Source organism: Garra rufa, chromosome 6 (assembly GCF_049309525.1).
Source record: "Garra rufa chromosome 6, GarRuf1.0, whole genome shotgun sequence".
Lineage (NCBI taxonomy): Eukaryota > Metazoa > Chordata > Actinopteri > Cypriniformes > Cyprinidae > Garra > Garra rufa.
The window spans coordinates 4,403,471-4,416,745 of NC_133366.1; the positions used below are offsets into that span (position 1 = coordinate 4,403,471).

The window sequence follows — 13,275 nt, forward strand, 5'->3', positions numbered from 1 at the left end:
TATTGTGAGTTTATTATAGCAATAAGAAAATAATGGCAATTTTACATTTTCCTTACATACGAATATCCACTACTTTGTATGAGCAAAAATCAAAGAGGAATAATGCAGTCACAACAAAAACTATACAACAAGACTAAATTAACCCTGTTTCTCACAAACACCTTTTTTTCCATGTGAGCATGGGATATCATTCCAGTTGTTCAGGACAGGATGTGAAGGCATCAGTTCAATACAGTCTTCTTTTCGATGTTGGTCATTCGGCTCACCTTTCAGCCAAAACCTGTATAAGATATATCAGATTTTCTATTAATTAACAACAAAACTCAAAAGAGTTTAACGAAGTACAGTAGTACACTAACCCTTGATTCAGTGGTGAATTATCCACCCATTTCATGCTGCCCTCGTACTCTATGTCAGTCAAACCGATCCACACTCTCTCCTTGACTAATGAAAATATGTGTCTCTGTGTGTGAATAAAAACAGGAATAAGTGTGATTCCTCTCATTCTGTAGATAGAAACTCACACAAACTCACCTGCTTCTCTTCACTCTTGATAATGACCAGATCACCACCATGACTCCTGCAGTACTGCCTGCTGTCAGACCAGCTCAACTCATTGGACATGAAAAACCAACCTGAACCACACAGAAACATAAAACTTTATAAAACTGTGTACATTAAAGATAAAAAAGCCAGGAAACAACAACAAAATCATGTGTGCACTGACGTAGTTTAGAAGCTTTTTTCTTCAGATCCTCCCTTAGAGAATTGACTCTGGTCTCCAGCTCCAGTTTCTTCTGACTCAGAGAGCTGAAGTTGTTCTGCAGTTGCTGTTTTTCAGTCATTAGATCAGTGTAATTGTCTTGTAAACTGTTGATGGTTTGATTGAACTCCTCAACTGTGTTCTTGTAACTCTTTATCAGGTCTCTCTCTGCTGTGATGGTGATGTGCTGCAGTATGATGAAGACCAGCAGAAGAACACAAATGAGCCCGAGACTCACTGCCATCAACACCAAACATCTACTTCCTCCTGACAAACACAACCAAAACACACAAATATCAATTAATGACAATTCACTGCATATTATTAGATATAACATCTCAAATCAACTTTTACAAATAATCTTTCTTGGTTGGTAGAAAAATTATAAGGCTTATTAAAGAGTATGTTCTGTAATATTCATAAAAATCTGGAATTATTGTAAATGTAAAACTACTGTACTGTATACGGTAAAACATGCAAACAAGAAAGTATACTAAAAGCGTCAACAGAAAATAGACTATTTTTTTTAAGTTTCTCATCTCCTCAAACATTAGACAACACCAGACTTTGCAGCAAAATAAACTTTCTGCTTACTTTGCTTTCGAACTTTTCCTTCATCCCGGCAGCGGCTCTGTGTTCGAGGTCCAGATCTGTTATTAACATTTCTGCAAACATAAAAGGTCCCTGATTCCATTATTTGCTCTTACTTACAGTAGAGTACAGTATGTGTGCACAGATGAGCTGAGATCTTTATGATCTTTATAATGTGTACCATGTTTTTAAATAGTGCAAACCCTACACAGGAAGTGGTTTCATTGGTTCAGACTCAGAAAAATCTAGACTTTCATTCTCATACTAAAATTCTGTAAACTCACTGTATAATTGAATATATGTTTCATATTCAACCTCATGGTGTCAAAGCAATGTGGAGTTTGATCATGTTAGCACCTAAAACAATCAAACCATCAAGATGGACTCAAATACAGGCCTAACTGGGTCTTTGTATTGAAGACAATCAACTAGACCTGGAAAGGAATTAATAATGATCTAAATCAACATCTCTGTGGCATTAAGAGACAGAGAGGATGATGATGGTAGAAAATAGAAAATGTGGGATGATGACTTCCTGTTTACAGCTATTAAACACAAATGGGTGACAAGATATTCATATTGTTATTTTCTCAGTAGGTGTCTTTTCTGCCAAAAAACCTTGAAGCAGTTTAAGAGACAAAATTAGAATAATATTTAACACAATTTATACATCTGTAAGTTACAACAAATGAGACTTATGATAACAGTTAGAATAATATCATGATAATACAGAGCTGCTTGTGATGGAGCAAAATATGAACACATCAGAGGTTGGGTGGCTCAGATGAGCCTAATTCAGTCATGCGAAACAGACGTTTATTAAAGCAAGAAAATAATGACAATTTTACGTTTTCATTCTAACAAATTTCAGATCACCTGAAGGTTTTTTTTTTTTTTTTTTTTTTTTTCTTAAAGGCAAGGATTAAATCAGAAATTATGCAGTCAAAATAAGAATGACTGCATTCGATAACAGAAGCAAAACCACAAGACTGGATGAACTTATGTTCCCAATCCCCAGTCTAGGGTTGGAGCAGGAGTAACAAATAAATTAAAGCCTAAAATAAGTAAGAAAACCTAAACGAGAAGGAATCACTCCAGTCCTCCACCCCAGAAATGTAAAACAACACTTAAGTTTTTGCAATTTTTATTTAGACATTCACAGAAACGTGGAAGCAACAAATGTCTTCAGGAGAGAGCCAGGCCAATTCAACAAACAAAACAGCAGCTAACTAACTGAAGGAGTACTAAATAACCTACCTGGGTAAAAAAAAAAAAATCAACAACAAAGGCTTTGCTCAACTCCCTCACTAACCAAAAACAAGGATAAACATTAAGTTCAAAATTAAATGGCACCCTCTCCCTACAACTTCCAACTTAAGCTTGAATAAATATTCAAACAACAAAATTACAATACCTTCTAATACCTTAACAAGTAACTTTTAAATTAAATAAAGTGAAGTTATATACACCATGTGCAGTATACCTGTACACAACACTGCTGACCAACCCGATTTCAATTCACACTCTAAAGTTATAATTCAACAGTTAACTTTTCAAGAGAGTGCACCACAATCTCCAGATAAAGGCTACGTTTACATTAATCCGGATACATTTGAAAACGGAGTTTTCATTTTAAAACGCTCTCCGTCCACACTAGCGTTTCCAAGCGTTTTCCTAAAGTTTCTCATCCACACTGAAACGTAGAAAAACATCAAATTCGCCTTACTGCGCATGCGTAAAGCCTCAAAAATTATACATTTGTAATAAGTTTTCACGCAATTCTTCTGGCGGGATAATTTACGGAAATATCATCCACTGACGCGTCTAAATCGCGCTCATTCATATTTTATCTGAAAAGCAGTTGTCGTCATGTTTTGCAGGACAGCAACTGTGAGTAAATTCCGTCATCATTTTAGGACTGTAATTTGAGGAGTGTACAAGGTAAATCTCTTTAGCAGCAGTGTGTAAATAGCACAGGCACAATTACTGCTGTAAACATAAATATCTATTGGTACAATATTCGTCACATGACTATAAATATGCGTCATCGTTCTCCAAAGCCTCCGTTTTTACTGTCCACACTACAACGTGAAAACGGCGTTTTCTAATTTATCCACTTTGGCCGGAGTTTTTAGAAATAATCGTTTTCTGTGATAAAAACGGGGTTTTCGTGTAAATGAGAGGCCAAACCGCAGGGAAATATCTGCGTTTTCCCTTCGTGTAAACGGGGCCAAAGACAACATCAACAAAGGTCTGGAGCAGAGGAGAAGTGAATCTCACTCAACATCTTTGCTCTTTTGTGTGGTTTGCCTCTCTGATGAGCACCACCTGTGGCCAATCTGAAACTGCCAAGTAAGCAGAAAGAGTGAGAGAGAGAGGGAGGGAGACAGAGCACACACAGGGAAACACAACCACACCCAAAATGGGTGGGGAAAACATACCTTAGTCATGAATATTAATATAATACATCATCAGGAAGTAACAAACTCCATAGGTGCGTTCCATTTGACCGTAAGTGGACTGCGAAGTGGACTTCACAGGGTATACCGCCATCTTAAGTGAGATTCCAAACCGAAGGGAGAGAACATGTTCAGTTCGAAGGGCACTGCGAACGGCATAGGGAATAAGGGAACATCGGTACTTCACTTCACAGGAAGTGGACGGGGAAAACTACCCAACTGTCATTGCGCACCGCGTCACCAGTTAGAAGTAATGATGGAGCAGAGCCGTTGAAGTTTTTTAAAAGGCTCTGAAATGGAGCTGTTGCAATAAATGTTGTTATTATTATACAAAATAGAATGTTTATGAATGGTTATGGCGATTCATGTTACATTTGCATACTGTATTGTATGAATAAAAGTAAAACCAGCAAGGTGAGGCTCTGTCATGGGGGGGAAGTGCGTGAGATAAAACCACAAAAATCTGTTAATCTGTTAACTGTCTAAACATATACATTTGGACTATATTTTTTAGATACATACGTTTATATGTATTTTATATGTATTTAAATTTGAAAGTAAAATAAATTACAATATTTATGTATGTTAAATCATAATCTGCGTGACCCTGCCGTTGATTTGCTTTGATGACGTTCCAGGGCATTCCAAATGAGCGATTATTGTCAGCGAAGTCCACTTCAACGGATATACCGTGCTGAGGGAGTAGGGAGCAGTGAACACTGCGTAGGGACCCTGTCGATCGGAACGCACCTCATTTCTCACAAATGCTTTTTTCCTTCTCTGCGCATGATTGGTCATTCCAGCTGTTCAGGGGTGACCATCCTGACTGCTGTCTTTTATAATTTAGTTCAATGCAGTCTTCATTTCCAGCACCATCATTCGGCTCATCTTTCAACCAAAACCTAAAGAACACGTATTAGATGTTCACAGTATAACATGTTTCAAGAATAATTTAGAAGCTTGACAAGAAGTAAAAGTGAAGAAAAGTATAAAAGAGAGAATAAGAGTGCTTAAATATCTTTATTTGTGGTATTTTGTCTTTAACTTTTGTGAAGGTTGTGTTGGCCACATTTTTATAATGAGAAACAAAAAAACTAAAACAAACAAATATACTGTGATGTTTATCACTTACCCTTGATTTAGTGGTGAATTATTCACCCATATCATTGCCCTCCTGCTCTGTGTCAGACAAACCAATTCAATCCGACGCAACAGAGTGCAGTGCGGGTCAATACTTGATGGGCGAGTCCGGGTGCGGGATGCAAGAAAATAAAATGAACCGTCACTATCCTGCCCTCTCAGACCACCATAATTGTTAAAATGGATTTTAATGATAAAATGTTCTATTTAGAAATCACAAAGTGTATTGTCTTCTTAGAGTGATTAATACGCTAAAATAGCAATATTTTAGTTGAGTGTGACAGGCAAGGTCGATTAAGTTTTGATTAAGCGTGTTCCCCCAAACTAACTAAATTCTTGCATTACGGAAAGCAAACAGAAAGTTTGAAATATAGAAAGCTCTGTCTAATTGGAATCAGAACATAATAATGAAAACAATACCTTACAAATAAAAAGAAGCAGGTTTTTCAGATCAGAAATTTCTTAAACAAGTGCAAATCCAAGGATCTAGTAAACAAATGCATTCAAATAGTGATCAAATTGACCATTTTATTCAGACATATCAGTATAATAGAGTGAATTAGGGCAACCTGGGACACTGAAGGCACAGTTGATATACAATTAAGTAGTTTTAAAAGGCCTTAATCAGAAACTTAGCTGATCACAGTTGATCCCATACAATAATTCAATTAAAAACACAGAATGAACCCTATTTCTCACAAATCCCTTTTCTCTTCTCTGAGCATGGCAGATCATCCCAGCTGTTCAGGATGTTGTTTGAAAGCACCACTTCAATACAGTCCTCATTTCCACCTTTGTCATCCGGCTCACCTTTGATCCAAAACCTGAATAACATGTAGAAGTTTATCTGTTAATTAACAACAAAACTAAAAACAGCAAACTGAAGTCATACATCCTACAGTAGTATCTTTACCCTTGTTTCAGTGGTGAATTATCAACCCATTTCATGTTGCCCTCATTCTCTGTGTCAGACAAACCAATCCACACTCTCTCCTTGATGAATGAAGATATGACCCTCTGTGTGAATAAAAACAGGAATAAGTGTGATTCCTCTCGTTCAGTAACAGACACTCACACAAACTCACCTGCTTCTCTTCACTATTGATAATGAGTAGATCAGCACCACGATCCTTACAGTACTTCCTGCTGTCAGACCAGCTCTTCAACTCATTGGACATGAAAAGCCAACCTGAACCACACAAACACTTTATGAAACTGTTCATGAAAGATACAAAGAAACAACAACATAAAAAACATATGTACACTGACCTTGTTTAGTTGATTCTTTCTTCACTTCCTCACTCAGAGATGTGCCATTGCTTTCTAACTCCAGGTTCTTCTGAGTCAAAGAGCTGAAGTTGTTCTGCAGTTGGTGTTTTTCAGTCATTAGATCAGTGTAATTGTCCTGTAAGCTGTTGATGGTTTGATTGAACTCTTCAACTGTGTTCTTGTAACTCTTTATCAGGTCTCTCTCTGCTGTGATGGTGATGTGCTGCAGTATGATGAAGACCAGCAGAAGAACACAAATGAGCCCGAGACTCACTGCGATCAACACCAAACATCTACTTCCTCCTGACAAACATGAACAAAACACACAAATGGCAATTAATGACAGTTTACTGCATATTATTAGATATAACATCTCAAATCAGCCTTCGTAAGCAACCTTAGTTAGCAGATAAATAATGAGGCTTTTCAAAGAGTATCCTATATTTTCTTTTATATTCTCATTCTGTGACACACCGTTTCTGCTTTAAACTAAATATTTAGCTTACTCTGCTTTCGAGCTTTTCCTTCATCCTGGGAGCGACTCTGTGTTTGAGATGCAGATCTGTTATTAACATTTCCACAAACACAAAAGGTCCTTGATTCCATGATGCTCTTACTTACAGTAGAGTACAGTCTGTGTGCACAGATGAGCTGAGATCTTTATGATCTTTAATCTGTACCATGTTTTTAAATAGTGCAAACCCTACACAGGAAGTGGTTTCATTAGCTCAGACTCAGAAAAAATCTAGACTTTCATTCCCATTCAAACTCTCTGTGAACTCATATTACGGTATAATTGAATATGTATTGCATATTCAACCTCATGCTGTCAAAACAATGTGGATTTTTTCCCGTTATCATGTTAGCAGCTACAGCATCCAACAAGAAGAGCCTGTGACCATCAAAATAGACTCCACCCTAACACCCCAAAACAGGCCTAACTGGGCCTTTTTACTAAAGACATTTGACCAGAACTGAATTTATTATGGGAATTAATAATGTTTTATTCTGCACCACTGTGGCATTAAGAAACAGACAGGATGATGTTAGATTATAGAGATTGTAAGATAATGATTTCCTGTTCACAGCTGTTAAACAAATGAGTGACAAATGGATATTCATAATTTCATTTTCTCAGTAGGTGTCACTGTTCTGTTATATTTTAACTAAAATGGTATAACCAGTTCTTAAAACACACATCTTCAGATGCACCTGAACACATCATCAGTGATGTAACCAGGGGTCCTCGGGTGTTTCGGGTCTTTCAACATCAGACACCCTCGCCCAGGCAACGAAGCCCCGGCTGATCAGACTGCGACTTGTGTTCAGGTAGCACTCGCTTGCACCCATGGTGCTCCTCTATGGATCCAGAGCCATCTCGAGGCTTTCTCGGCTGCATCGGTGGTATTCTTGATGGCCCTGCTCCTTGTTGTTCCTGCAATGCCCAGCACAGTAAAGGCTTTGTGGAGAGAACGCCCCACAAACCCTCTGCAGCCAACCTCGATAGGCATGCATCTCGCCTTCCAACCCTGAGCTCGGCAGTCTGTGACCCGATGTTCATATTTGGTCATCTTTCTTTCGTGAGCTTCTCCCAAGCGGTCCTCCCATGGCACAGTCAGCTCCATGATGATTATATTCTTGGTACTCTCTGAGACTAGAATAATATCTGGCCTCATACTTGTTCTGACGATGTGCTGGGGGAATTTTAGCTGCTTCTCCAAATCCACAGAACGTTTCCAGTTCTTGGCCTTCCTCCCTGCTTTTGGCTGTTCTCCTGCCCTAACAAATTGCAATTGACCGAGTGGTATTGCTCCCTCGGCCGCCTTTGCTGATCTCTTTGCTGATGGTGTCTGCAATAGATTTCAGCACCTGGTTGTGACGCCAAGTATAACGACCCTGGCCGAGCGCTGTTGGACAGGAGCTCAGAATGTGAGAAAAATACACATACAGAGAAAAATATGGGAGCTTAGATCCTTCTTTATAGTCAGGAAACTCAAAACAGCATATGTTGTTTTTTAGCCGAAAAAAAACACACTTGAGCATCACTTAAGAGCTCATATTTATCTATCTTCAGTCTGATAAACCTGCTCTCTGCTGCTCTCTGCTGGACTGGAGGAAATCTCTCCATAGAGCAATAAAGCAGAAACTCAAGAATAAAGTACGAATCAGAAACAAAAATGGCAAGTTTACTATGGAAATGATGGTAAATTAACATTTTATTTAAACACAAAGCAATTAAACTCAAAAGCAGTATTACAGACACTAAATATCAAGGTGAATCAGGGCAATCTGGACACTTTAGACTTTCTAAAAAGTATGAGACGACTACAAACAAGGAACATACTATTCTGAAACGTCCTGTAAGAGTGATGCTTGCATAGGTTCTGCTTGATCCTCTGGGTCTGATTTGGGCTTAAATTGATAAGGAAATATTAATGCTATTGTATGAAATACACAGAAGCACATGCAACTACCCATAATGATAAGGGGCGTGACGGTTTGTGAATCCCAACACACTGGTCCATCTAACCAACCTGAGCCCATTGGGTAATTGTGAGGGAGGAACCAGGAAGTCACCTGACCTTTTTTTAGGACATCGGAAACAGTGTGGATAAAATATATGAAAAATAATGTGATTTTCTAAAAACGTAACTAAAAAACATACTACTGTCAATGGTAGTTTCTTAATTTTAACACATAAACATGTCTATAAATTAGTAGAAAAACACTTTAGGAGCCAACACCTTAAGTTTACTATAGTAATAATGTTTATTGACCATTTTATTCAGACATATCAGTATAATAGGGTGAATTAGGGCAACCTGGGAGACTTTACACTTGTATTTTAAAGAAAATCATAAAACGCATCTGATATCAGGAAAGCACAGTTGATGTAAAATGAAAGTGGAGGACTGGTTTAAAAGGCCTTAATCAGAAATGTAGCTGATCACAATTGATCCCATACAATAATGCAATAAAGCAACCTATTTCTCACAAATCCCTTTTCTCATCTCTGAGCATGGCAGATCATCCCAGCTGTTCAGGATGGTGTTTGAAAGCACCACTTCAGTACAGTCCTCATTTCCACCTTTGTCATCCGGCTCACCTTTAATCCAATTGAATTATCCACCCATTTCATGTTGCCCTCATTCTCTCTGTAAGACAAACCAATCCACACTCTCTCCTTGATGAATGAAGATCCTCTGTGTGAATATAAACAGGAATAATTGTGATTCCTCTCATTCAGTAACAGACACTCACACAAACTCACCTGCTTCTCTTCACTGTTGATAATGACCAGATCACCACCACGATCCTTACAGTACTGCCTGCTGTCAGACCAGCTCAACTCATTGGACTTGAAAACCCAACCTGAACCACACAAACATGCACTTTATGAAACTGTACATGAAAGATACAAAAGAAACAATGACATAAAAAAAACATATGTACACTGACTTATTTTAGCTGATTCTTTCTTCACTTCCTCACTCAGAGATGTGCCATTGCTTTCTAACTCCAGGTTTCTCTGATTCAAAGAGCTGAAGTTGTTCTGCAGTTGGTGTTTTTCAATCATTAGATCAGTGTAATTGTCTTGTAAGCTGTTGATGGTTTGATTGAACTCTTCAACGGTGTTGTTGTATCTCTGCGCCCCCCTAAAAAAATTAACAATTGCAGATAAATATTACATGAATCAAAAGGTCAAGGTTGGACAAGTTTCAGCATTTGAGATTTGTCTGAATTTACAAATTGTTAACTGATGATTTGGAATTGGGTTTTGTGAATTTAGTGGAAGTAAATCAAACATAAAGTAACAGGTTTTGCTTTATATCATACATTTCAATTAAATATACCTAATCATTCAGATTTATTAGAAGAATATAATCTGGTATACTCTTCATTCCAAAAGGTTACGACAAAATCTTTTAATAATTAGATTTCATTGTGCTCGTTATTATAATGTTATTGAAAATAACAATTCAGTTGTTTCACAGAGAGACAGAATTCATATGATTTATGTCTTTAACATATTTAAATGTTCTAAACAGAATTCTGGCAGTTCTGTGAATTTAACTCCTATTTTTTGTATCCATTTGAAACAGAATTAAAGTAAAACTGAAACCATATTATTTCCATCTCTTTTGAGGTGTGTTTGAACAGCTAAATGAAAAGGCTATATAAAACTCTAACTGCTCGCCTTACCTTACTAACACATTCGTGATAGTAACTGTCGACCGCTGCAGTTTTACAAACGTATCTTTACTAAAGATCATATCGTTACAGTGTGGCTTTGTGTATCTGCATAATTTACACACCACTGACCATTTACGTTTTAAAAAGCTGCTTCAGAATTTTTAAAAAATGTAATGAATATTTTGAATGCAGTGAATGACACAAAATTTAAATGAACCAAGGAGCAATATTTTCATGCCAATTTTTAACTATTTCAATTTTTGGCAGATTTTAAGGACATTTTTCATGTTTGTGACAGCATAACTCACATAATTACTGCAGAAGTAACTAATAAAGGCTTAGGACTATTTATTAACTAATCAGTATGTAGGGCAATATCATTTCACAATTGGGCTAAGCAGTAACCCAACCACGTTTCCACAAAAGACAGACTTTAACCATGAAAACTAATCAAAGTGAAAAGCAGGCTAAACCAAAACGGAAAAGTAACAATAATTTCTCAAAATATCTACATCATTTTGTTGATGTATGTATTAATGTTGTTAGAGGATAAGTGGATTGACAAACGCATGGATGTGTACATGGATAAACAATTAAGCTATGTATTGGATACATACTTAATTGTTGTATTTAATGAGCTGTTCTTGTACCTGAAAAAGAAAGATAAATTATATTTTGTATTATTTTCTTTTGTCTATAGCCAGAATGAAATAAAACCCTTCAGGCCGATCAAGATTGTTCCACTTCATGAACCTGATCACCCCTATTCTGTGATAAAAGCTGGATTTACTTCCAGTATATATTATATCGCTTCCTTATTATACATTATACAATACACATGAAGTAATGAATAGCTTGTTGAAATTATCTTAAACAGTTCATCTTAAACTAACGCTCACCTCAGGCTGTTTTGAATGTTTGAATGTTTGATTGTGAAAATGGACGAGAGAAATGATGAACGACTAAGCAAATGAGTGAAAAAGAGGAGATAGTGGAGCATAAAGACAGTATTAAAGGGGTTGTGAGAGACACAGAAGACTAAACTGACAGAGACAGAGAGACTGAGTGAAGATGTGGAGACAAACCTGCGTGACTTTGGCTCTGCTGATGTGTGTCAAAGGTAAGATCTTCTTCTCATCATCTGTGGATCACAGAAACAAACACGAGCTAAAAAGCTTTTAAAAGAGTGGAACTGTAACCTTAAATATGGAATCATTTAAATGTAAATTTAATGTAAATCTTAAAAGTTTTGATGATTTTCATTATAATCTAAAACACATTTTCTCTTCTACTAGATTCATTTTCACAGCCAGGTGGTAAGAATTCTTCGTTCTGTCTTTACATGTTAATATTAAGTAACACATTGTTTGAAATGAAACACCATGTATGAGGTGGATGCTGTGTACTGTTTTCATTTACTGAGAGCATTCTCTCTTGCTCTCTCTCTCTCAGTTTGTGGAGTTGCCCCTTTAAACCCTCGTATTGTGGGTGGTCATGAAGCACCTCATGGATCGTGGCCATGGATGGCCAGTCTTCACATAGATGGAAAACATGTTTGTGGCGGCTCCCTCATCACCAGTGAATGGGTTCTGACAGCTGCTCACTGTGTCAAAGGGTTAGACCTCTCTCTCTCTCTCTCTCTCTCTCTCTCTCACACACACACACACACACACACACACACACACACACACACACACACACACACACATGTTGGGTTTACATGTTTTATGGGGACATTCCATAGGCGTAATGGTTTTTATACTGTACAAACCGTACTTTCTATCGCCCTACACCCTACACCTAAACCTAGCCCTCACAGGAGATTGTGCACACTTTTACTTCATCAAAAAAACTCATTGTGCATGATTTATAAGCCTGTTTCCTCATGGGGACCTGAGAAATGTCCCCACAAGGTCAAAATCTACTGGTATTCCTATCCTTGTGGGGACATTTGGTCCCCACAACGTGATGAATGGTGATTACGAACTTGAGTACACTTACTGTAACAAAAAAAACGTTCTTTCTTTCTCTGTATTCAGCATAGACAGGTCCAGACTGCTTGTGTACTTGGGAAAGCGCACACAACAGGGACCCAATCCTAATGAAGAGTCTAGAACTGTCAGAAAAAGCATTCCCCATCCCTTATTTGACAATGACACTTTCGATAATGATATCGCTCTACTGCATCTGTCCTCCAAAGTCCCCATTAATGACCACATCAGACCCGTGTGTCTCGCAGCCAAGAACAGCGTTTTTGACACAAACACCAACGGCTGGACCACAGGCTGGGGACATATTGGAGTTGGAAGTAACACACACAAACAAAAGCAGATTAATGCATACAGCACACTTACTACTTCACAGAAATGCATAACATCTTCAACTGCTGACTGTGTGTATGTGTGTATGTGTGTGTGTGTGTGTGTGTGTGTGTGTGTGTGTGTGTGTGTGTGTGTGTGTGTGTGTGTGTGTGTGTGTGTGTGTGTAGAGGATCTACCTGATCCTGGGATTCTGCAGGAAACTACAGTTCTCGTGTTGGAGAATTCACGTTGCCAGAGTCGCTGTAATGATATTGTCACCAAAAACATGATTTGTGCTGGTTTAAAGGCAGGAGGCAGGGACACCTGGGAGGTACAACAAATAAATGATTTCAATAACATATATTGCAATGAAGAACATGCAAGATATTGCTACTGTGGAAACTTCTAAATACAGTGAAAGATCATTTATTACTTACAACTTTAAAATGTCTTTTAAGAATTTTTTGTTATTAAATATCACTTATTAAACATCTAAACACACATAAACACACTGCATTACTGAATGTTCACTAAAATAAAGCATATTTTGTCTCTGCCT

General features: G+C 37.6%; 2 protein-coding genes across 2 annotated transcripts in view; one reads left to right on the forward strand and one right to left on the reverse strand.

Annotated features, from left to right (window-relative positions):
* Window positions 1-5,641: 5,641 nt before the first annotated feature.
* On the reverse strand, window positions 5,642-6,828 carry LOC141336329 (uncharacterized). Its single transcript, XM_073841903.1, has 5 exons — window positions 6,729-6,828; window positions 6,223-6,525; window positions 6,039-6,142; window positions 5,867-5,970; window positions 5,642-5,777 (listed from the first exon to the last, which is right to left on the reverse strand). The coding sequence occupies exons 1-5, from the start codon at window positions 6,826-6,828 to the stop codon at window positions 5,642-5,644; spliced, it is 747 nt and encodes a 248-aa protein (XP_073698004.1).
* A 4,659-nt stretch (window positions 6,829-11,487) lies between these two features.
* Window positions 11,488-13,275, forward strand: part of LOC141336332 (serine protease 27-like) — a 2,633-nt gene continuing 845 nt past the window's right edge. Inside the window, exons 1-4 of the mRNA XM_073841907.1 lie at window positions 11,488-11,536; window positions 11,869-12,031; window positions 12,456-12,724; window positions 12,905-13,047. Of these exons, the coding sequence (XP_073698008.1) occupies window positions 11,488-11,536; window positions 11,869-12,031; window positions 12,456-12,724; window positions 12,905-13,047 (624 nt within the window). The remainder of the gene's footprint in view (window positions 11,537-11,868; window positions 12,032-12,455; window positions 12,725-12,904; window positions 13,048-13,275) is intronic.

Bases quoted from the DNA above. Each gene is read 5' to 3' on its own strand.
- LOC141336329 (XM_073841903.1), bottom strand. From the start codon at position 6,828: ATGGAATCAAGGACCTTTTGTGTTTGTGGAAATGTTAATAACAGATCT. The intron at 6,526-6,728 runs GTAAGCTAAATA...CATGTTTGTCAG, and splicing joins AGGAAAAGCTCGAAAGCAGA to GAGGAAGTAGATGTTTGGTG. The intron at 5,778-5,866 runs GTAAAGATACTA...CATGTTATTCAG, and splicing joins AATTCACCACTGAAACAAGG to GTTTTGGATCAAAGGTGAGC.